The sequence below is a fragment of the Trachypithecus francoisi genome, unplaced genomic scaffold, assembly GCF_009764315.1.
Source record: "Trachypithecus francoisi isolate TF-2019V2 unplaced genomic scaffold, Tfra_2.0 Lachesis_group4, whole genome shotgun sequence".
Lineage (NCBI taxonomy): Eukaryota > Metazoa > Chordata > Mammalia > Primates > Cercopithecidae > Trachypithecus > Trachypithecus francoisi.
In genome coordinates, this window is record NW_022681469.1 from 84,161,512 (window position 1) to 84,189,074 (window position 27,563).

The 27,563-nt window shown below is 40.2% G+C and overlaps 1 protein-coding gene across 1 annotated transcript in view; it reads left to right on the top strand.

Moving 5' to 3' along the window:
- SCIN (scinderin) overlaps positions 1-27,563 on the top strand; it is an 85,445-nt gene that overhangs the window by 9,392 nt on the left and 48,490 nt on the right. Inside the window, exons 3-4 of the mRNA XM_033193155.1 lie at positions 1,340-1,501; positions 25,750-25,899. Coding sequence (XP_033049046.1) covers positions 1,340-1,501; positions 25,750-25,899 — 312 coding nt within the window. The remainder of the gene's footprint in view (positions 1-1,339; positions 1,502-25,749; positions 25,900-27,563) is intronic.

Genomic DNA, 27,563 nt, shown 5'->3' on the forward strand with positions numbered 1-27,563 from the left:
TAATATGGCGAAATCCCCTCTACTAAAAATACAATAATTAACTGGGTGTGATGACATGCACCTGTAATCCTAGCTACTAGGGAAGCTGAGGCAGGAGAATTGCTTGAACCCAGGAGGCAGAGGTTGCAGTGAGCCGACGTCATGCCATTGCACTCCCACCTGGGAGACACGAGTGAAACTCCGTCTCAAAGCAGTAGTACATAGATGAAAACTTGTATTTATTTAATTATATAATGCTTAGTTTATTCAACCAAGAAATGTGGCAGTCATTGTAAAATTATGAACTGGGAAATCATTATATATATTTTTTTTAATTTGAGGTTTTAATTGTCCTGAAATTAACATTTAATCTATACCAATTTTTCTTGGAGAATGGTGGAAATTTAAAGTCAATCGAAAAGAATGTGCTAATGACAAATTAGCTCTAATTTTCCTTACCATTATTATATAGGTCTTTAATCTATCAATGACAGTTTTGTTTATTCTGCAGCTCAGTTATGCACATTTAATTAATTATAATTAATTGTAGAAATAAGGATATGGTTCATATCATTTAATTTGAAAAAATGAAATGGTAAAAGATGATTGCAAATAATATAAGAAGAGGTAGTTGATACAATTAATATTTTTTCTTAAGCGTTTCTTTAATTCAGTGTGATTGTATTTCATTTTATTTTGTTTTATTTTGGCTGGGGATGTACAGTCAAGATATTGCATCTCTCCTAGCTTACAGTAAAAACACTCAGGCCTAGCATATTTATTAATAGTAAGACCTGTTTACCAGAAAATATAGAAGACATTTGATTACTTTAAATGTAAAAACAAGGACTATACACAAGATCAGCCCATTCCTGGCCAGCACTCAATAACCATCTCTGTCCCAACCCTGTACCAGTGTGAACTTTTGGGTGCCTTCTCCTCTGGCTGCTGTCATCTGTACGTGTTATCTCTGACCCTCCTTTAGCCACCTGTCACCTTCTTCCCTGAAATCTTTGCCTTCTTGCTCAGTAATGATTTGGGGATCATTAGTGTCCAAAGGGCAAGAGCTATGGCTTCTTCTTTTTGTTTTTGCAGCAGCATTTTATACACTGAAGGTTCTCAGTAAATACTTGCAGTTGTCAATTGAGTGGTTGAAACAGAAAGAATAAAGAGACCAAACACAATCTGTTGATTACCAAGGGGTTCTCTCTTGTCTTATGGAATAGGTGGCTATTTTAACTCGGCCTGACAGTACAGTTTTGACACAAACACTGGCGGTATTATTGTGCTTTGCTTTGTCTAGGTAGACACTTCATCAGTTTTCTCTTTGTTTTTTGTGTGTCTTCCCTCCATTCATCAGGCTGGAGGCGTAGCATCTGGATTAAACCATGTTCTTACGAACGACCTGACAGCCAAGAGGCTCCTACATGTGAAGGGTCGTAGAGTGGTGAGAGCCACAGAAGTTCCTCTTAGCTGGGACAGTTTCAACAAGGGTGACTGCTTCATCATTGACCTTGGCACCGTAAGTTTCATATACACACATTGATGTCTAAAGAAAAGTGAATTGCTTTCAGTTCAAATCATATATACATGTCATTGAAAAGAATCACTTTTTCTACACACTGGAAAGGGGCCATGTTTATGTGAGATGAGTAACTGCCAAGTATTTTTTTTTTTCTTTTTTTTTTTTTTGAGATGGAGTCTCGCTCTATCGCCCAGGCTGGAGTACAGTGGCGTGATCTTGGCTCACTGCAATCTCTGCCTCCCGGGTTCACCCCATTCTCCTGCCTCAGCCTCCGGAGTAGCTGGGATTACAGGCGCCCGCCACCTCGCCCGGCTAGTTTTTTTTTTTTTTTTTTTGTATTTTTTTTTTTAGTAGAGACGGGGTTTCCCCGTGTTAGCCAGAATGGTCTCGATCTCCTGACCTCGTGATCCGCCCATCTCGGCCTCCCAAAGTGCTGGGATTACAGGCTTGAGCCACCGCGCCCGGCCAAGTAACTGCCAAGTATTTAAATGACGCATGAAGTGAGACTTCAAAGTTTTTTCTTTGATAGGTTTAAAATAGTGATTTAGTTCTTCCTACCATAGAACAGATATTGACTAATTTTTAATACATTTCCCCTTCTCTCTGAACAGAGCTTCCTCTAATTATTTTTGTCTCTAATTGTGCATGGGAAAACATAGCTTGAGGGGGAAACTGGTTCCCCCAGCAACAAAAGGTTCTAGAATATAATATGGACATAAGATGAATCTAAACAGCCACCTAAAGAATTGTAAAGATGTATTTTGATGTACATATACACACACACCATACGATTTCACACTTTTCAATTAGCAGAAGTACAAATATTAAGTATCATCTTAACAGCATGGGCAATGGTATATTATATCTGACTTATGTTTTCTTCCTGGAAGATGCTCCTCTAATATCAGGTATATTTATTAATCATTATTGTCATGACAAAGAAGCATTATTGCAAGACCCTTTGCTAGACTCTAAAAGGTAGGATATAAGTTTTGTCTTTAAAACTTTGTTAAGTTTTATAATAGAAATAAAGAGCATTTCCCTCTGCTGAAAAACCATGTGCAAAAGCAATGAAAGCAAGAAAGCACAGAACTTACAAGGATCTCCTCTTCCTGCTTTTCATTATCATAATTTTCCTCACACCATACATCTCAACATTCTAATTATCATTCCTAACATTTCTGGGCCAAATGTTATAACAGAGTCAGGAGCTGACCTGCATTGCTTTGGTTAGCATGAGGCTTGTATGTGGAATTTGCTCAAGGTTGCAAAGTCAGTAAATGATGAAGCCAGGATTACACTCTCAGCATATCTGATGCTCCACTAAGCTTTTTGTTTTATTGCATCTACTTGGGCAGTATTTCTGGATAAAGCAGTAGACAGAAGCCAAAAGAGCTTATTCCATCGGCATAGAGGAGGGACACAAAGGATTCTGAAAATAGAGTTACAAAGTTCTGTTTAAGCAATATTAATTTAACAACAGTACAGAGATTAAATGTACTAAGGTTATACATTGTTTGGAAAATGACCCCAAGATACAAACTGCATCAATTTCTTTAAGTGAGAGTGCATCTGTAGTTTTATTACTACTTATACATAATCCAACTGTCTTGGATCATACCAGCTTGTGTGCAAAGTTGAGATCACAGTAATATAAATGCCTAAAGTACAATTCTTAATATTACACGTAGACATCTACACCCTAAATGGCAGTACTTTTGCACTGAATCTCACAATAAATTTCATGGGAAAGTCCTTTTCAACTTCAATAGCTAATTCATTCTCCTAACAGATTTAAGTCCTGACTCTCAGATCTAGGCAGAATATACGTACTATTCCACCCTTTCATTGTCCCCTCCGGCTGCCACCCCCTACACTATAAATAAAGAAATAAATAACTCGTGCAAATAAATGTCTACAGCCACACAGGTCCAAAAGCAGTTGCACCATTCAGTCTCTCAAACTCTATGCACAATGATTTTCTATCTCAACTTTCATCTCCACCGTTTATACTCTAAAGCCCTTTATAATATATAAGTGCTTTTGAAAATAAAATGGCATTTTTATTAGAAAAAGGAGACCTCAGTTCTCATTCCAGTTGCTGTACTCTGAGGTTCTCATCTGTAAAAGTAGATATTTGATTAGGTGATTGTGAGGGTCCCTAAAAAAGAAGGACGCTTCCCAGTGACAATGTAATTAATTACTGCCATTGCTTGTATTTCTTTTCTAAAAAAACAAAAAAACAAAAAAAAAAACAAAACTTGTTGTGTATAATGTAATTGCTATGTAAGTATAATAATCTATTCAATTATCATGAATAGCTTCCAGTTGAGCTTTCTAACTATCTGCTATGATCTTGGGCAACTCACTGTCTCTGAGCCTTAACTTCCTCATTTGTTTTTACATCTTGAGTCTGATTTCTGATGCCACTTTTATCCTTAGCTGACTATGATTCAGTCTCATCTGACGCACAGTCACATCTGGGAAATGGCAGTTATCATCCCAGTTTCAAAAGGGGAAACAAAAGCCTTAGGCCTTAGAAGGTATGTGCAAGTCACTCCACATTCATGCCAGTTGCGTGGTGACCCAGGATGGGGCCTGGTTTTTCTATTCCTACTTTACATTCTTTTCATGGCACTAAGCTAACTTGGTAGTATATTAGATAGTATGGCCTGGTAATAGAATGTCTTACGATAGTTTCAGAATCTGCTGAATTCAAACCTGATAATGCCTAATCTGCTGAGATTCCACTGAAAGCAGTAGTATTCACTAAATCATTTATTATTTTGCGGAACAAATACAGAGTTTCCACTATGGGCCAAGTAGTTGGGTGTGGTGGTAGATAGGTTGTAGTTCTTATGCCGTATACTCTCTTCTCATAGTCAACCTGGTTCATGTAATAGGGACAGAGTCTCTATTATAGGGTTCCAGGGCATTCGTCTATTTAATAGTAAGTTATTTTATATAGTTAATTATCTTTAATAACTTTCAAGTTCTCTTCTCCCATGCCTTGTAAAAGAGATATATGGAATGAAAAATATTTGTTGCAGAGGTACTGGTGCTTGGTTATCTGTTATATTCTGGAATTTTCCTATACACAAAAGGGATACCCTGGTGAGAATCAAGCACCGGATTCCTACATAATCTACAATAAATACTTCCAAGATCTGTATTTGTGTTATTAACCTTTAGCCAGTTGGTGTGTTGCCAGAAGTTTCTGAATAGTGATAAGATCTTGAACTACCTTGGCAGCTTTATTTTGGGGTGTGTCAGTAAACAAAGAAATACACGTAACTAAACTTTTCTGTACCATAATATTTTAATACTAGTCATTGCGCTAGTTATTTAAAGACAACCTTCTGTGTCAGAGAGCCTAAAAGGATACCAGCGCAGTTTCTTCAAGTTTGTATTATGACCCAGGTATGAAAAACTTAATTTAAACATCCAGTTATCACCCAGCTAAGGCCACCTGGCCAAAACTAAGTTTATGGATATAACCTAAATCCCATACCTTGATCACATATCGGAGAAATCAGCTTTTTTGATCAACAGTTACTGTTATTAATATGTTATTCCATATCTCTTAGAAACATTTGTCCTTTTATTGAATTCTAAATTATAGTAAATATTCCCAGACATTACAATATAACCTCCTCAGCCTGAGGCATAAGATAGTATAATTATCAGTTTAGCCAGTTTGAAAGGGAAGAAAATCATCAATATTTTGGAGAATGATTTAGACCCATTGTCTCATATTTAGCATATTTTTAGAAAATAATATGAAATGTGGCTAGATCTTACCAATTTATGGAGTCATTGGAAAAACACTTTTGAACAATATATTTTAAGGGTGGTGGATTTATTAGTCATGATTTTCCCACTATTTTTGAAGATATGAAGTATTTTTAGAAATTAGTAAAATTACATCTGAAAATATTGTAAAATACTACGGGTAACTGCAGAATGTGAATGAGAGTGGGAAAAAAAGCCCATATTCTTAAGATTTGGGGTCTGAGGTTAGCTCTTGAAAATGTGTGTCACAGTCAGCCACTAGTGAAGAATTCGATTTCCCAGGAGTAGGAATTCCTGTGGTGAGTTACTGATCCTGATGCTCCCATGTTCTGTTTCCTTGTTGTTTGGTCAGTGATGCAGCTTTACCCTGTTCTCCTCACTATTTATAATCGATCACGCCCTCTTCCATTGTTCAGTCATGCTGCTTTGAAAAAACGGTCTCCACTTCCTCATTTACCAGTCAGTCTTTAACCCACAGTCCGACTTTCACTCCCACAGTTCCTCGGAAACTGTTCTTGTTATGGGCATCGATGACCCCTGCTAAATCCAGTGAACACCATGACATTATGCACTTGATTCTTGTGTTGCAACCCACACTGTTGACTTTTCCCAGCTTCTCCAGCCTCACTCCTCCCCTGGCTTCCTAGTTTTTCTCCCTTTCAGGCCACTCTTATTCTTCTTTGTATGGCCTGCCCACCCCTTCAAGTGCTTTTTTAAAGGATTTTAATTATTGTCTCTTCTTTTATACATTTTTCCTAAGCAAACTCATCCCCACCCAGAGCTTCAGCTACTACCCATGAGTCAATCTAAACTTTCAATCTAACTCAGACCTCTTGTCTGAGCTCCAAGTCAGTATTTCAGATATTTCACGTTATGTGTGTCCTAAGAACCTCAAACTCAACAGGTCTAGAAAATGGTTTCTTCTCTAATTGTCTTTATCTTATTAATGGAGCCACCACTCACTCAGGTTTTCAAAACCAAAATCCAGGAGTGATCCTGACAGCTTCTCCTAAGGGCTCCACATTCATTTAATTGCTATCCTAGCCTACTGTACCTTCTAATTATCTCTTGAATCTTTCCTGTTCTCTTCATTGCTGTTGATACTGTCTTAGTACCCCGTGCCTGACACATTCCTTCAAGTCACCAGACTTTTGCTTTTGCAGATTGATTCCTTTACCTAGAATACTCACCTCTTCTTTGGCACCTTTCTCCAGCAGGCATCCAATATTTTCTCATCCTTTGATATTCACTTCAGATATTGCCTTCTTCATAGTTTGTTTCCTGACCTTTTCTTCTGCTTCTCCTGTCCAGTGTCCCAGTCCTTTAGGGTCAGGTCTAGACTTAACTTTCCTGTCATTATGCAGAGACTTGCTTCTCAGCCTTTTTTATATTGCTTGTCTGTTTACTTATTAGCCTTCCTCACTCACTGTGTTTCTGAAATATAAAGCCTAGAACTTACAGCCACTCAACAAATGTTTCAACAAATGTATATCTATCCAGCATAAAGTATATGGCTCATGCAGTCACGTGTCTAGAGTGTTTTTTATTCATTAATAGCTCAACCGTACCCTATTCTTAAGCTTCTATTTCCCCAGAAGGTTTAAAAACAATTTCAATTTATTGAAATGAATTTTGAGTGGCCAATAAGTAAATGAAAAAATGCTCAACATCACTAATTATCAGGAAAATGGAAAGCAAAACCACTATGAGATATCATCTCATCCCAGTTAGAATGGCTGTCGTCAAAAACACACACAGAAAAAAATGCTCATGAGGATGCAGAGAAAAGGGAAGTCTTATACACTCTTTGTGGTAATATAAATTACTACTGCCATTATGAAAAATATTATGGAAGTTTCTCAAAAAAATAAAAATAGAACTACCATATGATCCAGCAATCCCACTACTGGCTATTTATCTAAAGGAAGGGACATTAGTATATCAAAGGGATACACATGCCCCTATGCTTATTGCATCACTATTCACAATAGCTAACATATGGAATCAACATAAATATCCATAAACAGATGAAGAGATAAGGAAAATGTGGTACACACATTGCAACAATAATCAGCCATAAAATAAAGAATGAAATCCTTCCATTTGCACCAACATGGATGAACCTGTAGGATATTATGTTAAGCAAAGTAAGTCGGGCACAGAAAGTTAAATATGTCATGTTCTCACTCAAATGCAGGGACTTAAAAATAAGCTCATAGGTCTAGAGAGTAGAATTGTGGTTATGAGAGACTGGGAAGGTTAGGGGGACAGGAGGATAGGGAGAGGTTAATTAACAGATACAAAATTTTAGCAATATAGGAGGAATGAGTTCTGTTCTACTGTTCTATAGTGCTATGTGGTGAATACAGTTAACAATCATTTATTGTATATTTTTTCAAAGCTAGAAAAGCATTTTGAGTGTTCCCAATACAAATAAGTGATAAATGTTTGAGGTGATTGATATGCTAATTACTCTGATTTGATCATTACACACTTTATACTTGTATCAAAATATCACTCTGTAACCAATAAATATGTACAATTTTTACATGTCAGCTAAAAATAAAAGGGAATAAAGGTGAATTTTGTTAGCCATTAAAGCAGTTTGAACTTATCCTACCCATCCTCTTTTCCATCCCTCAGGAGTAGGGGACATATATGTAATATTATGGCCTGGGAGTCAGGAGTGAGGATGAGGATGAAAGTGTGAGTCTGGTTTGTAGTCATCAGTCCGCACTAATCTATAACCTTCATTGAGCTGTAGTCAATAACCTTCATTGAGCTGTAGTCATTCCATTAATTCCATTAATTCTTGAGCTTTGGGCTTTGGCCTCTGTTCTCAAGACATTTGCTAGGGATTATCTATAGGCTCATTTTAGTCTTCTGATGTCATGGCCACATATCACTACAACACCCTTTCTGGTTCTGTCAGCCACCACTGCACTCTTCTCAGGAACTCTGCTTTGTTTTTCTCAGACTACCCTGGAGTTGTGGGATACTGTATCCTCATCGTACCAGTGCCCCTTGTCCCAATGGCTTAGATGCTACCCTCAGTCATTTTTGCTCTAATGCTTAGCTCGTGGATGGGTGTAGGACAAATCAATTGGAAAGGAAGTGTGCTGGGCTCTTCTCAAAGATTCATTGCTTTGGGTTAGATGTCCTACTTTTTTCAGTCTTCTTTTTTACTTTTTGAACCAGACAAAGTAGTCTTGCACCACCTCACATTCTTGCCTACTCTATGGTTCCTGCAAAATACACTCTAGCCCCTAAGACCAACACTGTGCTGCTTAAGATGCAGGACCAGCTTTCTTTTTTTTTTTTTTTTTTTGAGACGGAGTCTCACTCTGTCGCCAGGGCTGGAGTGCAGTGGCCGGATCTCAGCTCACTGCAAGCTCCGCCTCCCAGGTTCACGCCATTCTCCTGCCTCAGCCTCCCGAGTAGCTGGGACTACAGGCGCCCGCCACCTCGCCCGGCTAGTTTTTTGTATTTTTTAGTAGAGACGGCGTTTCACAGTGTTAGCCAGGATGGTCTCGATCTCCTGACCTCGTGATCCGCCCGTCTCGGCCTCCCAAAGTGCTGGGATTACAGGCTTGAGCCACCGCGCCCGGCCCAGGACCAGCTTTCGAAACAGCATCCTCACTTACTCCTGGCCAAAAAACTGTAGCAAAATCAAGTTTCTTTTAAATTAAAACTATGTTGGCTTTCAGACTTTTGTCTCTGCTATTACTTAGAAATGCTTATTTTAAAACTAAAGACTGAACCACATCTCCTCTGTTCTAGATAAATTTGTCCTTACCCCCAAAGCAATGCATACCACTAGATTTATAAGAGGAAAGCCTCGAGGCAACAAGAATGGATAATAGGAAAGATACAACAAATCTTAAATCTCTAAAATGTACCTGAAGTAAAAGTAGGGATGAATGGCATTTATTCTGTGCCTAGTATGTGCTGAGTGAATAGAATTGTAAGGGAAAACAGCAGATATGCTTTGACCTTCAGGTACTGTCAAATGCTGGGAGGCATAGACACATACTACAAGTAAGAGGATGACAAGGTAAAATGTGAGACATGCTGGAGGAAAGGTGTAAACACATTATAATTAGAGAATGGATGAGGGCACTGTAAAGTTAGCCGAAAGAAAGGACAAGAGAGAGAGAGACCCAAGGTCAAGCGAGTAAATTTATTAACCTGCCAGGCTGCTTCACCACAGTCAGAGGAGGCAGCCTGAGCTTACAAAGTGAGGGTTTTATATGGGGGAGAGAGACCCTGGGGTTGTTTGTCAGTTAACCTTACCACATATCATCTCATGACCAGCTTGCAATATAGGAATTTACAAGAGGATGTAACTTAGGTGTCTCCATGTTTCTCGTGACCTCCCCCATGCCGCCCATAGGGCTGTAAGCAAGTCTGGTGACCTTGCTGTAGTGCCTGGATAGGGGTCCAGGAATGCAGCTGCAGAGTATTCAGTGTAAGGGTCAACTGCATTGGGTTGGGGCGGGGGAGGTCTGGGGCAGCTTGTCCCTAACATTCCAGCCTTTTAATAGGTAATAGAAGAGGGGTGCCGTTGTCATCTGGCTGCTTCTTGCTGGATAGGGGCAATGGTTGTGGGGAGAGGCTGGATAATAGGGACTGCCGTTCCTGGAGCTGTTGGTGTTTTTGGAGTAGCATCATATCTTGTACTGTTCCATTGGTGAAGGTTCTAACACGGTCCTGTAAAAACTGGATAAGGAGATGTAAGAGACATGGGCCAAGTGCTAAATGGAGGAAGAGGGTAATGGCAGGGCCTAGGAAGGCCAGTAGCCAGGGTGCTCAGGAGTTGCAAAATCACTGGGGCTAGGAATCTGAAAGGCGCTGCCTGATTTCAGAAGATTTTTTTTTTCCTTTTTTTTTTTTTTGGACAGAGTCTTGCTCTGTCGCCCAGGCTAGAGTGCAGTGGCGCAATCTCTACTCACTGCAAGCTCCACCTCCTGGGTTCATGCTACATGCCATTCTCCTGCCTCTGCTTCCTGAATATCTGGGACTACAGGCGCCCACCACCACGCCTGGCTAATTTTTTGTATTTTTAGTAGAGAGTTTCACCATGGGGTTTCACCGTGTTAGCCAAGATGGTCTCGATCTCCTGACTTCGTGATCCGCCCACCTTGGCCTCCCAAAGATCTGGGATTACAGGCGTGAGCCACTGTGCCTGGCCAGAAGCTTTTTCACTTATTCGTCGAACAGCATCTTGTACTAGTCCTGACTGGTTAGTATAGAAACAGCACTCTTCTCCTAAAAAGATGCACAGTCTGCCTTTCTTGGCAGTGAGGAGATCTAAACCTTGACGGTTTTGAAGTGTCACTGCTGCTTAAAGAGTCTAATTGGAATTGGAGAGCAAGTCTATCTGGGATTGGAGACCCCATCGTGGGGTTTTGGGAAGGTCTGGTCGGCTTGTTAGTGGAGGAGATGGCAGATGAGGGAGAGTGTTGGGAGGTATTCTCCTAGCTGAGAGTTAGAAGGGGGCCTGTTTTGTAAGAGGAAAGGGAGTCTGTACATTAACTCAAATGGACTGAGGAAGCAGGGTGCTTTTGGACTGGCTCTAATGCTGGCTAGTGCTGTGAGCAAAAGGGAGGTCCATGGTTTTGGGACTTCAAGAGTGAGTTTGGTTAACTGAGCCTTAAGGATCCCATTTGCCCTTTTGACTTTTCCGGATGACTGGGGCCAGTATGGGATATGGAGACACCACTGGACGCCAAGGGACTGAGAAAACTGTTGAGTGATTTGGGAGATGAAGCTAGGGGACACTGTCTGATTGTATGGAGCGAGGGAGACCAAATCTAAGGATGATTTCTATTACAAGAATTTGGGAGACTTCTGTGACCTTTTCTGAAGAGGTAGGAAATGCTTCTACCCACCAAGAGAAGGTGTCTATAAGAGTAAGACTAAATTTTGTCCTCTTGACAGGATGCATGTGGGTGAAGTCTATTTGCCAGTCCTCCCCTGGGAGTGTTCCTCTGAGCTGATGTGTAGGGATGGAGGGAGAGTGGAGGGCCTTGGGAGGAAGTAATAGAGCATATACAACAGTTTGAGGTTATGTTTCTTAGTGAGGTGAATAGATGGGGGGAGGAGAAATAGGGCAAACGAGTAGGTATGGGGGCGCACACTGATATATGGAAGGATTGGTGAGGAGATGTCAAAATTTCTTTGGTTTGCTCTTGGGGGAGGACGAGCTTTTGATTTTTGACTATCCAGTCCCCTTGAAAGGAGGCTTCTTGCTGTAGTAGCAAAGCTTTTTTGGTGGGAGAGTTGTTGGGTTGGGTTGCTGGGGTAACAAGGAGGAGAGGGGCAAAGGCAGAAGAAAGGGAAGCTTCTTTAGCTACCTCATCATTCTTTCTGGTCCCTCTTGAGATTTCATCTGATCCTGTTTGATGTCTTCGACAGTGTGTAACTCCTGCTTTAGCTGGGAGGTGTGCGACCTGAAGGAGTTGGTACATAAGGGGGCCATCAGTGATAGGGGTTCCTTTGGTGGTAAGGAATCCTCTCTCTTGCCAGATAACAGCGTGGGAACGAGGAATGTGATAGGTATATTTGGAGTCTGTATAAATGTTGGCTCGTTTGCCTCTGGAAAGGGTTAGGACCCTGGTGAGAGCTATGAGTTCTGCTTTTTGGGAGGAGGATCCTGAGGGTAGGGTCTTGGCTTCAATTACTTGGTCAAGGGAAGCAACTGCATATCCAGCAATTTGGAGGGAGCCAGTGGGCCCAGAAGAGGAGCCATCTATGAATAATTAGTCATCGGGGTTAGTGTGAGACTCGGAGGAAATGTTTGGGAAATGTGGCTGTACACGGTCCAGGATATCGGTGCAAGAATGAGTAGGAGGGGAAGAGGATACGGGGAGTAAGGATGCTGGGTTGAGGGGAGCACTTCTGGCAAGACTGAATTTGAGATTTTTAATAAAGAGGGCATGGAGTAATTGAATCCTGGAAAGAGGAAGGGAGCTTAATGCTCGGGAGGAGAGGAGATCTTGTAGATTATGAGAACTGCGGATGGTGGTATTCTGGCTGAAAGTTAGTTTCCTGCTTTCTAGAGCTAAGCTGGCCACCGCTTCTAGTGCTTTAAGGCAGGTTGGTCACCCTTTGACTGTGTTATCTAGTTGTTTAGAGAGGTAAGCTACAGGGGCAAAGGAAGGAGGATTTCCTTTCTGTTGTCCTAAGACATCGAGGGCTATTCCTCAGCTTTCAGGAGTTATGGAGAGTGAAAGGTTGGGAGATATCAGGTAAGGATGGAGCTGACGCAGTGACAAGAGCAGTTTGGAGTTTGTGGAAGCTAGGGAGTATGTTATGTGAGGGGTTTAGGGGTTCATTGAGAGAGCCTTTGGCTGCTTCACAGAGGGGATGAGCTCAGAGGGCAAAATTGGAAATCCATATTCTAAAGAAGCCTGCTAGCCCTAGGAAGGAAGGGATTTCACTTTTGTAGGAGGGTGGGGGTAGATTTTCTTTTAATGCTGCCCCGGCTGGAGTCATAGCCTGGGCCCCAGGGGAAAGTTGAATTCCTAAGTAGGTCACCATGGAGGTGGAGACTTGGGCCTTGGAGGGGGAGATCCTATACCCTTTGATAGCAAGAAAGTTTAAGAGAGCGGCGACCGTGTGAGTTTGAGAGTCTTTTAGAGAGGGGCTGCAAAGAAGAAAGTCATCCATGTATTGAAGAAGACGACTGGGAGACAGGTTTAAGGAAGTGAGTTCTCTGGCTAAAGCTTATCCGAAGAAGTGAGGGCTATCCCTAAAGCCCTGAGAGAGGACAGTCCATGTGAGTTGTAGTGACTGGAGGGTGTCAGGGTCAGTCCAGGTGAAAGCAAATAGGGTATAGGGAAATGGTAAAGAAGGCATCCTTCAGGTCAGTTTTGGTGTAGTGGGTGGTGTTGGCAGGGACAAGAGAGAGAAGTGTATAGGAGTTAGGGACTATGGGATGAATAGGGAGGACAGCCTGAATGATGGCTCAGAGGTCATGAACAAGTTGGTATGAGCCATCAGACTTTTTAACAGGGAGGAAGGCATGTTATATGGAGAATGTGTTGGTCTAAGAAGACTACGTGAGCAGAGCTTGTTTATGATGAACTGTAGGCCCTTTTGGTGGGTTAGAGAGATGGGGTATTGAGGAACGTTGGGAAATTTGGAGAGGTCTTTTAACTGGATTTTGATGGGGTCATGGTGAGCTGCGATGGAAGGGTTAATGAGAGAAGCAGGAAGTGGGTACTGGGGAGAGGGGTCAGGGGCCGGACTAGCGGAGAGGAGCAGAAGGGGCCTCTGGTTGAGGGGGGCAAGAAAAACTTTTGCTGAAAGGTCTCAGTCTAGAATGGGGGTGGGGCGATGAGGCATGACAAGGAAAGAGTGTGAGAAAACAGCATCAAACAGGAAACAAGTAAGAGGTGTGGTGGCAAGTGGACGTGAGATGAGTCCGTCAACACCCACAACTGAGACTTGAGAGGGATGAGTGGGTCCTGAGAACTCAGGTAAAGCTGAGTAGGTGGTCCCACTATCATTGATAAAAGAGATCGGCTTACCTGATACTAGTAGAGTTACCCTGGGCTCCGATGCAGTGATGGCAGTGAGAGCTGGGGGCCAGGGGCCAGGGACCCTGGGCCTCATCGGTCTTCAGCAGCTAGGCCAAGGAGCTGTGGGAGTGCAAGCAATTCTTCACTTTTTGTCTTGTTGAAGGATTGGTGGCTCTGAGGAGCAGGCTTGTCTATCCATCTGTTGAGAGGACAGTCAGACTTCCAGTGGCCCATCTGCTGGCAGACTGGGCAAGGGCTCTTCAGCACTCATTGGTTGGGACATCCCCACGTCCAGTGGCCTTCTTTGCCGCACTTAAACAAGGCCCAGGAGGGTTGCTGCTATCGAGTCTTTTGTGCCCTTGGGTACTATGGCTAGGCTGACGGATAGCCACTGCTAGAAGCTGGTATTTACCACGATCTCTTTGGGCTTTATCTAATTTATTTTGCTCATCCCTGTTATTAAAGACTTTGAAAGCCAGGTTAAAGAGGTCTTGTTGTGGGGTTTGAGGACCATCTTCAGCCTTTTAAGTTTGTGGCAGATGTTGGAGGCAGATTGGAAAGTAAAATGAGCTTTAAGAACAATCGTTCCTTCTCAGGAGGTGGGTTCGATGTGGGTATATTTTTGGAGAACCTCTGTAAGGCGGGAAAGGGATTGGGCAGGATTTTCATCTGCCTTTTGGGAAATTACTTTAAGTTTTTCAAAATTTACAGCCTATGGGCAGCTTTGTTAAGGCCTGCAATGAGGCAAGTAATCATATGGCTACAGTACGCTTGGCCAGGGTCTGTGGGCTGGTATTCCCAGGAAGGCTCTTCCCGGGGAACAGCAGCAGCTCCTACAGGCTTAGTAGGATCCTGCCAATGAAGATCATCAGCATATGCCTGTGCTGCGAGCCACACTCTTTCCTTCTCTTCTGGAAGGAGGGTAGAAGAAAGGATAAAGTAGAGAGCATGCCAAGTGAGTTCATAAGATTGAGTAAGATATTTAAAGTCTTTGATATAAGTATCGGGATCGGAGGAGAAGGACCTGAGACGTGCTTCAATCTGTATGAGATCATAGAAGGAGAAAGGGATGTGGACATGGACGATCCCCTCGGCTCCTGCTACTTCCCAGAGAAGAAGCAAGGGAGCTGGTTGCTGAGCACGTTGGGCCTGAGAGCCGGTGAGGGGCAGAGGCAGAGAGGACTCAGAGTCAGAAGCGGGCTGGTTGGAGAGAGCAGGGGAGAGGGGTAGAGCCGGAGCAGGGACATGCAGTGGAGGATCATGATGCTGTCGGGGAGGGAGAAAATCCATGGGGTTAAAGGAAGAAGAGTCATCGGCTGGGGCTGTGGGTGGGGTGGCAGGAGATGAGTCAGGATTTGAGCTGGCGAGTAGGAGTTGGAAAGTAGAGCAGTACTGACAGAGAGAAGGGTGGTTACAGAGAATGAAGAAAGCCTGAACATAAGGAATCTCACACCATTTCTCATTGCGACGGCAAAAGTTGTCTAAGTCTTTAAGTATATTGAAATCGAAAGTGCTGTTTTCGGGCCATTGGGAGCCATTGTCCAATTGGTATTGAGGCCATGCGGTATTGCAGTAAAAGATAAGCCTCTTAGAACAGATCTCAGAACGGAGGCCGAGAGCCTTGCGATTGCAGAGGAGACACCCAAGGGGGGTGGTCTTGGGAGGGGTAGACAGAGAGACTCCCATAGTGAATGGAGGAGGTGGTGGTAGAGAAAGAAGAGACAACTGATGACAAGGATGAGAGAGGGCACCCCCTGTCTCGTGGGCCTTGTCTGGAATAGAGGAGGTAGCCGCCGAGTCAGGCATCCCTGAAACGGAGGAACCAGAGGCCTGGAGGCCAGAGGAAGCCCTTGGCCCAGTGCTGGGTCTTTTGGGAGTGAAGAGGCAGTCAAGGGTTCCGGGTAATAGGCAAAAGTCTCTCTTACTCACCCCAAGCAGAGGATCTGATGGTGGATGAAGTCACCAACAATGGGGGAGTCTGAGAGATCCTTTGGGTCTTCAGCGGGTTCAGAAAGGGGAGGTTGGCTGGGTAAGGGATGATAGGAGAGAGAAAGGGCGAGAGAGAGAGGGAGTCCTCTAAGGACGCCCGGCCAGAGCCTATCCCCTGCCTGGGTTTTGGCACCAAAAGGTAAGATTAGCCAAGAGAAAGGATGAGAGAGAGACCCAGGGTCAGGCGAGTAAGCTTATTATCCTGCGGAGCTGCTCCACCAGTCAGAGGAAGCAGCATTGAGCTTACAGAATGAGGGATTTATATGGGGGAGAGAGACCCTGGGGTTGTTTGTCAGTTAACATTACCACATATCTCGTGACCAGGTTACAATATAGGAATGTACAAGAGGATGTAACTTAGGTTTCTGCATGTTTCTCATGACCTCCCCCATGCTGCCTGGAGGGCTGTAAGCAAGTCTGGTGACCTTGCTATAGTGCCTAGATAAGGGTCCAGGAATGCAGCTGCAGAGTATTCCCAGTAAGGGTCAGCTGCACTGGGGTGGAAGTGGGGGTCGGGGGCAGCTTGTCCCTAACATTCCAGGCTTTTAATAGGTAATAGAAGAGGGGCACCATTGTCATCTGGCTGCTTCTTGCTGGATAGGGGTGACGGTTGAGGGAAGAGGAGCAGGCACTAGGAAAGACAACTCTTAAGATATTACAATTTGTGCTTTAATACTCAGCCATGGTTTCACATTAGATTCATTTGGAAAAGTTTTTTTAAATGCTGGTAACTGTGACTTGACTCCTGAAGATTCTGATTTTAAAGTTTTGGAATTTGGTGTTGGGACTTCTTAAGACTCCTTCCCTCCAGGATACCATAATATAATGTACATTGAATGTTGAAAATCACTTCAAGAAAATGTCTAAAGGTGCTGGACAATTCAGGGTCGTATTGTTACCAGTGGAAGGTATCCAAATTACCAGTGACAAACCCATATAGGTCTGCAGCAACCTCAATTCTTACCTCCTTAGAAGAAAGAATTCGACTGAGGGACATAAGGCAAAGAAAGAGACCAAGACAAGTTTCAGAGCAGGAGTGGAAGTTTATTTTTAACGGCCTTAGAACAGGAAGGAAAGGAAAGGAACGTATGCTTGGAGAAGACCCAAGCAGGCACCAAGGTCAAGTGCGGTGTTTACTTTGATCCTAGGACTTTATAGATTCTTTTCCCATGATTCTTCCATTAGGGTGGGCTGCCTGCATGTGCAGTGCCCTCCTTACCCTTGGGAGGTGGGCACATGCAGTGTGTCTAGGAAGTCGTACACATGCCCACCTGAGGCTTTTTTCCTTTTTCCAGTGGTGTGTCCCCAGAAGGTCATACTCCACCATGTTGTCTCTTCATGCACATCCCCAAGAAGTTGCTTCTTCCTGACGTCTGTGTTCAATTAAGTGCAATAGGTGTGGACCATCAGGAAATGGCCTCCCTGACGTCTGTGTTCACTTTAGTGCAACAGGTGTGGACCATCAGGAAATGCCCTCTTTCTGTTGCCAGCTGCCAATTTATCACTTTTAGAGAGGCAATGTGATCATTGCTGAACCATCAGCTGATATTCCTAGTGGTTCGGGGAGGGCCGTCTCCTGCTCCAGTCATGCCTGCGTAACTATCTGTAACAACACGCATGAAGAAGCAGTACTTCTTGATGATGATTGAGCAGTTGAGTCACCAACTTAGGTGGCTGGCAGAAATGCTTTTTGTTAAAGTATGACTATAAGCATTTTTTTTTTTTTGGTTTAGCAAACACTTTGACTAGTAAGAGAATATAATTTCACCTGTGCTCACTGGTACTATGCAAAGATCCCTCCCAAAACTGTTCATCGGGTTCTGGTGAGTGGCATCACTACCAGCAATCAAGCTAGAATTGCCCAAGTCATTTTCATTTTCCCTGTCCCTCTACTGCACAGCCAAATGGCATTATTGATCAATCCTATAGGCTTAGACGTTCTAAATATTTATTTATCTTCCCTCTTTCACCACTGATCTGCCCTAATTCAAATGTAGTTGCTTCCTTTCTGGTCACCAAGCCTTCAGTGGTCCTGCACACCACTCCATTCATCTTGCATCCTTCATTCAGAGGTAGTTTGAAAAACACACACGGTATCTTTCAATACATATGTCACTGAAAGATTTGAGTTGGATTGGCTTTGAGGAGACAGCAAAATAGACATAAAGAAACATTTGTTTATTCAAACGAGATAAGTCATATTTTAAACTTTTAAAATAAAAAAAGGTTCCTGGAGTTATCTCACAAATCATCATTTTTAAACTATACTTAGAGAACCTCTGGGCTAAAGATACATCTTAATGAACTTCTATATTTGGGTAACTAGATCTAAGGGAAAGCTAAACACAGGAAAGACTAAGCCAATAGATGCCAGGAAGTGGAGGTCTGGCCTCATGTTCTCCTTTAATGAAATTTTAGATGTATTTAGAATAATAACTTTGAAAAGGACAAAAGAGTAGCAAGCCTATGCTGAATTCTTTGCTCATGTTGAGTCAACATCACATAGGCTGTTTTGGGTGCTCCTTTAAACACAGCCTCTGAAATCTTGCTTTTCCTCAAGGGCAACATTGAGCATTGCTTTATTTTTGCCCTTATTTTCTGTCCACAAATGATGTCTGGCTGCACTTATTAACTCCCCACATAGTTTAAAGAAATTTTAGAAACCTCTGGTTTTCAAGACCAATAATTGGACTCCCCTCCCCAAGTGTAGTTGTTTCTATAAATATCACTTGCTTGCTCTTATTTCTTGTAACTAGTGGACCAGACTAACTGCCAGTAACAGATTGTACATATAGTCTTATTCCTTCCTTTTCCAATTGTGCAGAATAATTTTGTTTTTCTTTAATAGTTTGTATATTAAGAGTTAATTATAGTTTCACAAACTTCTGCTAGAGGATGTTCATATGCAACATGTCCATCAGCTTTCTGCTAGAATTTAAGTGGATTTCATTCCAAATTATTTATAAATGGATAATTTCATATTTACAAGGCTTTTTTTTTAACATTACTTCCCTAAAGAAATATGATATTTAGTGTTGAGTTGTTAAATGCCTTGGGATCTTAAATGGTGAAATAGTTGCCCCTGAAACTGTTTGCTTTACAATTTTCAGTGTCTAGCATACTTAAATCAAGTCAATGAATGGTTTTTAAACTAAATTCTGTTAAAGTATTATACATAAAATAACTTAGATTATAGTGAAAACTTTTTGTTGTAGTAATAGGTATTTACCTATCACATTTATTCAGACTTTTTAAAGTTTATGAAGGAATTTATTTTTTAAGCCTACTCCCTGGAGGAAACAGAGTAAGTTGAATTATAGAAGAGAGTTTTTTTCAAGCATGGTGCCAACTGAATACAAAGTTTCCCTGTGCCAGAGTGGTGAAGTAGTCATAACTAACTACCTCTGAATAGAGTAAGTGTTGGGCACTATGATTTATTAATAAAACTACACACACTTCTTTCAGCACAGTAGAGCTCTGTTAAAATGAGATGTCCTAAACACATTATCCACACGTGGTAGAATATAAATTTTCAAATTTGATGAAATACTAAAATTGTGTTTTTAAAGCAAGCTTTAATGTGCTGCTGCCACCACTGAATGAACATTTAATTAGATTAAATAAAAACGGTGTTATCAGCCTGGCACAGTGGCTCATGCCTGTAATCCCAGCACTTTGGGAGGCCAAGGCAGGTGGATCACTTGAGCCCAGGACATCGAGACCAGTCTGGGCAACATGGTAAAACCCCATCTCTACAAAAAAAAAAGTTTGCAGCTGCAGTCCCAACTACTCAGAAGGCTGAGGCAGGAGGATTGCTTGAACCTGGAGGCAGAAGCTGCAGTGAGCCGAGACTGCACCACTGCACTCTAGCTTAGGTGACAGAGCCAGACTCTGTCTCAAAAAAAAAGGAAGAGAGAGAGAGAGAGAGAAAAGAAAACAGTGTTTAATTAATAATGACTTGTTAGGCAATCTGACTTTTAGCCATTTACAATTGAAGTTATTATTTTATTAAATTTTTTATCTCAACCATTGAAAATAAGTCTACTAATAGGAAAATATGTCACTTGTATGTAAATGGTTGCATAAAATAAGGTGAAAATATAAAAGAGAACTCAAGTCATTCATTTTCATGCTGAATAAGTTTTCTGTAACCACTTTGCTTAGTAATTTAGTCACCTTTGAGGTAAAAAGAAAACTTCACTTTTAAAGTTTTACTATTTTTGTGAATATTTCCTAGATATGGTTTTACTATTTTAAAGTAAAGTAACTTAGAGAAACTGTGGTCTCTAAGCAATGGTGAGAAATATTTCTATAACTAAATTTACCTCTGAATTGATATGCACATAAAACTCTCAACTCACGGTAATATCATAGAAAATATTCTGGGATCCATAAAATATTGTAGAATCCTATGTTAAATGTTAAATAATAATTATGTTTGTAAAATTATCAAGTTCACATTCACTTTAAAACACATTTTACCAGCTCCCATAATGTTTTACAGATGCTAATAAAATTTACTATGATTTTATATAATCTCAATGAAGTAGATGAGAGGTCATTTATACAACTAAGGTATCAAAAACATAAACATCTGTTAAATGACTATACAAATACAAAGTAAGTCAACTGTGAAACCTTGCTAATAAATCTGAAAAAATCAAAATTCTGATCTACTTCTTATCTTTCACTTTAATGTAAAATATAATTATTAGAAGTCTGTGTTCTCAGACTTGCAGGGAAAATAATTGCTTGCAAAATATCATGGAATAAGATGGGAAGACGAATCTGAGCAAAACACTAGTTTGTATTTCATGGTGTGTGTTTGTGTGCATATATGTGTATATATATATATATATACATCACATTTTCTTTATCCACTCATTGATTGATGGACATTTGAGCTGGTCCCATATTCTTGCAATTGTAAATTGTGCTGCTATAAACGTGTGTGCAAGTATCTTTTTTATATAATGACTTCTTTTATTCTGGGTAGATACCTATTAGTGGAATTGCTGGATCAAACAGTAGATCTACTTTTAGTTTGTTAAGGAATGTCCACACTGTTTTCCATAGTGGTCGTTACTAGTTTACATTCCCACCAACAGTATAAAAGTGTTCCCTTTTCACCACACCCACACCAACGTCTATTTTTTTTTTTTATTTTTTCATTATGATCATTCTTGCAGGAGTGAAGTGGTATTGTATTGTGATTTTGATTTGCATTTCTCTGATAATTAGTGAAGTTGAGCATTTTTTCATGTTTGTTGGCCATTTGTATATCTTCTTTTAAGAACTGTCTATTCATGTCCTTAGCCCACTTTTTGATGGGATTGTTTCTTGCTGATGTGTTTGAGTTCTTTGTAGTTCTTGATATTAGTCCTTTGTCAAATACATAGTTTGCTAATATTTTCTCCCATTCTGTGGGTTGTCTGTTAACTCTTGATTCTTTCTTTTGCTGTGAAGAAGCTTTTTAGTGTAATTAAGTGCCATCTATTTACCTTTGTTTTTGTTGCATTTGCTTTGGGTTCTTGGTCATGAAGTCTTTGCCTAAGCCAATGTCTACAAAGGTTTTTACAATGTTATGTTCTAGAATCTTTATGGTTTCAGGTCTTAGATTTAAGTCTACTCATCCATAAAGAGGAATGAAATAGTGGTATTCACAGCACCCTGGATAGAATTGAAGACTATTATTCTAAGTGAAGTAACTCAGGAATGGAAAAACAAACATCATATGTTCTCACTCATATATGGGAGCTAAGATATAAGGATGCAAAGGCATAAGAATAATACATTGGACATTGGGGACTCAGGGGAAAGGGTGAGGGATGGTAAGAGATAAAAGACTGCACATTGGGTACACTGTACACTGCTCGGGTGATGGGAGCACCAAAATCTCAGAAATCACCACTAAAGAACTTATTCATCTAAATAAATATCACCTGTTCCCAAAAAAATCTATTGAAATTAAAAATTAAAAACAAAAACAAAGATATGTATAGGAAAAATATTCTGATTTGTAGGGTCAATGTTTCTCTGTCATGAGTCAAGTAAAATGTTTTCAAAACAAAACACTAGTTTGTGCTCAGCAGAAAAGTCTGCTGAGTTGTATTGGATAATTAGATGTTAAAGATTCCCTATTGTGCACAACAAGTGTGGTGTGCTCAGAGTACATCATACCTGGTGTGCACTGGTTGAATACTAGAATCACCTGGGGAGCTTTTAATAAACACAGCTGCCCAGAACACACCTGAGATTTCCTAAGGGGAGGGCTCACATCTCTGTATTTTTAAAAATTACCTTGCTACTCCATTATCTGATTTTAATGCTCAGTGGCTAAGAGTTGACTGATCAGTGGGAGTCCTTTATTTTCACTCTTTGTAACTGCTAACTTTGTCATGGTATTCAAATGACCTCCACATGTGAGCCTCATATTCCAATGCCAAAGAGGTTAAAAAGAAACAATAGAAATGCACTCTTCTTTTAGAAATAGGAAAGAAACACCCTTTGACCATACTAAATAACTGCATTCAATTCTTGAGAGAAAAAGATTGCTAGACATAGTCTTTTTGATTTTATTTCTTATAAAGTTTTGCATTCCTAAAATGCGTATTTTTTTCTTAAAGAGGACTGTGGAATAGGTAATCAGGAATGTTAAGTGGGGGTCATAGAGACTGTTGCAAGCCTACTTTGTTCAGAATGGTGCTTCCAGTACCTACAAGAGAGGTTGCCCCATTTTAGTCACTCAGTAAACCATTTTTTGAGTGAAGAAATGACTCTGGGCTGGAAATGTAATCAGAGAAAAGAGTCCATTTCTCTGGATGTTTTATTTTGCTATTTCTAATTTATTTACTCTTTTGAAAAATTGCAAACACACTATCAAATACCCAGGAAGTGGCAGTCTAGGTCCATTTCCCTCACATTTAACCACAACTCTACATGGCTGACTAGATGAAATGTGTGTGGGAATGTTGTGAAAACCAAGCACAGTGCAAATGTATTATTAGCCAATTTTTTTACCTGTCCACCTCTCCTTGCTAGTTTTTTCTTATTGATCTGTTTATCCCCAGCATAATAAGCACCTAGTAAGGTATGTGACATAAAAACAAACAAAAAAATCACTGACTTAGATACAGTAAACATTGAAGGCTTTCTGCATATGCATGCCCTCTGAATCTCTTAAAACAGTTTATCTTTTTTTGTGCAAACACAGAGGCAGAGCTTGTGTTTTTGTTTCTACTTTAACGTAATTATATTATTCTATGTCTTTATTGTATTATTGATGATATACCTTCACTAATTTTCTGCATCAGTATTTAAACATTTTCCTTAATTTTTAGCTACTGAAGAGGAGTAGACAGCATTCATGCAATGACATTTGTTTAGCCATCCTCTTATTGATGGCCATTTGTTTTGTTTCTTATTGGGGGATGTCAGTAGAGCATGAGACTCTTAATCTCAGGTGCTGGGTTTGAGCCTCACGTTGGGCGCCAGATATCGTGGGAACCTGCCAACAATATTTCAAAGTAGGTTATTTCTATTTTCCGTAAGTGTCGGCCAGCTGAGAAATAAAGAGAAAGAGTACAAAGAGAGGAATTTTACAGCTGGGCCTCTGAGGGTGACATCACATATCAGTAGGACCATGATGCCCACCTGAGCCTTAAAGCCAGCAAGTTTTATTAAGGATTTCAAAAGGGGAGGGTGTGCAAGAACAGAGAGTAGGTCACAAAGCTCACATGCTTCAAATGACAAAAAGGAGAACAAAGATCACATGCTTCTGAGGAAACAGGACAAAAGGCAAAACAGAACTACTGATAAGGGTCTATGTTCAGCTATGCATGTATTGTCTTGATAAACATCTTAAACAACAGAAAACAGGGTTCAAGAGCAGAGAACCAGTCTGACCAAAAATTTGCCAGGCTGGAATTTCCCAATCCTAGTAAGCCTGAGGATAGTTCAGGAGACCAGGGCATATTTCAGTCCTTATCTCAACCACATAAGACAGACACTCCCAGAGTGGCCATTTACAGACCTCCCCCCAGGAGGAACCCTTTCCTAGGGTCTTAATATTTATATTCCTTGCTAGGAAAAGAATTTAGCGATATCTCTCCTACTTGCACGTCCATTTATAGGCTCTCTGCAAGAAGGAAAATATGGCTCTTTTTGCCTGACCCTGCAGGCAGTCAGATCTTATGTTTGTCTTCCCTTGTTCCCTAAAAATTGCTGTTATTCTGTTCTTTTTCAAGCTGCACTGATTTCATATTGTTCAAACACACATGTTTTACAATCAATTTGTACAGTTAACACAATTATAGTGGTCCAGAGGTGACATATATCTTCAGCTTATGAAGATAACAGAATTAAGAGATTAAAGTAAGACAGGCATAAGAAATTATAAGAGTATTATTTGGGAAATGATAAATGTCCATGAAATCTTCACATTTATGTTTCTCTGCCATGGCTCCAGTCGGTCCCTCCGTTTGGGGTCCCTGACTTCCTGCAATAGTTTCTTTTGTTTTTATATTTCATGTTTGAATATTTCTGTATTATAGATTCCTATAAAAGGAATTTCTTGACATTAAAAGCACATTTATTTATTTGCTTATTTATTTGAGACAGAGTCTCGCTCTGTCCCCCAGGTTAGAGTGCAGTGGCATGATCTCATGAATGGTTCAAGTCATTCTTCTGCCTCAGCCTCCTGAGTACCTGGGACTACAGGAACCTGCCACCACGCCTGGCTAATTTTTTGTATTTTTAGTAGAGACAGGGTTTCACCATGTTAGCCAGGATGTTCTCGATCTCCTGACCTCGTGATCCGCCCACCTCGGCCTCCCAAAGTGCTGGGATTACAGGCATGAGCCACTGCGCCCAGCCTTAATTTTTTTATAATGATACCAAACCACCCTTAAAAAACCTGTGTCAGTTTATACCACCCAAATAGTGGATGATAATGCCCGTTCCCACAGCCCCTCCAGGTCTGGGTGTTATTCAACTTCTCTTTCTTTCTTTTGGTAAACAATGTTAATGGAGGAGATAATTTTTTATTATTATTTTACATTTGTATCTGTGTACCTTCTGGACACTATACTAAAATCTACAATCTAAAATATATAGTAGTTTAATCTAAATGGTAGCTAATATAATCTCTACAATATATCACCCAGTTATTCTGTTTCTACTTTTTCATGTTTTGATGTTACAGTTTAATTTTAACAGTTATGTATCAAATTTTCCATATGTATCACAATTTGTATGACTATTTTCCTATTCTTGAACAATTAATGCCTTTCCAGGGCCTCACCAATATAGTCACATAGCAATGAACACCCTTATATGTGTGGTTTTTTTCTCCTTTTATGAATAATTTATTAAAGTGCCAGATAGTGATATTACTGGGACAATAGCAATCTTTTTATTGCTCTTGATAAGAATTGTTAAATTGCTTTACATATATTAATTATCTTGATTTAGCCATTCCACAATGTATACATATATCAAAACATCATGTTATACACAATAAATATATACAATATGTATTTGTCAATTTAAAAACATGAATAGTTTTACAAAAGTGTTATATCAATTTTATGATCATCAAGAGTATCTTATTTTAACAGATTCTTGACTACTTTTCTGAAGTGTGGTATATTTATTATTTCAAATTTAATCCATATGTTTACTTTTATAAATTGTAATTTATAGCTTATATACACAGAGAAAGGTGATATATATATTATATTTTCCATGCTTAAAAACTGCTTACTTTGTAATGCTAACTGAAAGCAGCAGGATGCAGAATGAAGTATAACAATTATGTATACACCTTAACAACAGGTCATTTAATTTTCCTTTTTCTTTCCTGATGAATCAAAGTATTACACTGTGGCTGAATGTCTTCCTCATATTCTTAGGGTCAACAGATCTCTCTCTTTCTTTTAGAAAATTTATCAGTGGTGTGGTTCCTTGTGCAACAAATATGAACGTCTGAAGGCAAACCAGGTAGCTACTGGCATTCGTTACAATGAAAGGAAAGGAAGGTCTGAACTAATTGTCGTGGAAGAAGGAAGTGAACCCTCAGAACTTATAAAGGTATTGTAACTCCTGCTGTTTGTTAAAGGGTTACCACTCCAACTCTTTGTGTGTGTCTGTGTGTGTGTGTGTGTGTGTGTGTGTGTGTAAGGCGGCCGCAGGGTGGTGAAGAAGGGGAAAGAGATTCAACACATTTTTCAATAGTGAGCCTAGCTACAATTAGCAAGAGGAAACAACAGGGTTATCTAAGTGATGGAACTGGGAAAACTTTCTTTCAACATGACTTTCTCTCACTGTTGGTGTCACTATCAAAGGAAGCTCTGGCCCTATCTTCTATAGTATATGAGGAGAAACAAATGAGTGACACTTCTGAAATTGACTATAGGAATGTATTTTGGAAGGAAGACAATATTAATAGTTCTTTCATCTATTCATCTGGGCTTCTCAGGGTTTTACTGTTTATTTGTTTGTTTGGTTGGTTTTGAGACAGAGTCTCACTCTGTTGCCCAAGCTGGAGTGCAGTGGTGCGATCTCTGCTCACTACTAGCTCCGCCTCCTGGGTTCACACCATTCTCCTGCCTCAGTTTCCCAAGTAGCTGGGACTACAGGTGCCCACCACCACACCCAGCTAATTTTTTGTATTTTTGGCAGAGACAGGGCTTCACAATGTTAGCCAGGATGGTCTTGAACTCCTGACCTCATGATCGGCTTGCCTTGGCCTCCCAAAGTGCTGGGATTACAGGCATGAGCCACTGCGCCCAGCTTTCTCAGGGATTTTTTCAAACACGGTGGTTTTCTTCAATTTTAAAATTAATAGTTGCAGGTTGAGTATCCCTTTTCCAAAGTGTATGGGACCAGAAGTGTTTCAGGGTTTGAATTTCCAGCAGTTTGGAAATATTTGTATATACAAAACGATACATCTTGGGGATGGGAGTCAAATCTAAACATGAATTTCATTTATGTTTCATATACACATTACATGCACAGACTAAAGATAAATTTATACAATATTTTAAATAATTTTGCACCTGAAACAAAATGTGTGTTAAGTACTTGTGGGTGGAATTTCTACTCATGACATAACATCAGGACTCAAAAAGTTTCAGACTTTGGAGTATTTCTAATTTCAGATGTTTGGATTAGGGATGCTAAACCTGTATTTCATTAAAAGAATTAAATAAAATATTTCACCAAGAGATTAAATATGCCAGTATTTAAAATATTTCAATCATTTTAAGCTAAGAATTACAGGCAACACACGTATGATTTTAATGTAGTTCTTAAATTAATGTGAAAATTAAGGGTTCTTGGCTCTATAGACCTACATCATTTCCTTAACCATTATATGAATCTTAGGCATTTGGTTGTGACCAATCTTTGTCTTTTAAGAATATTGCAGTGACTACCTAAGTGTGTATATTGTATATATTCCCTTAAATAATAATATCAGTTAAGGAGCATAACTATATTGAGATGTCTTGATATGTATTCACAAATTAATTTCCATTTGTTCACACAACAAATATATTTATTGTACTCCTGCGATGTGCCAGGCACTAAATGTTTGCACCAGTTGCTACTTCCTTGTATGAGCACTGTGTTCCATTGTGACTTTACAGAGCCCTGTCAAAATCTATTGATACAATATCTTTTAGAAACTTCTGCATTTAATAGCAGTAAGTGGTATCTCTGAGTTTTCATTTCTCTGATTTCCTGGGATATTA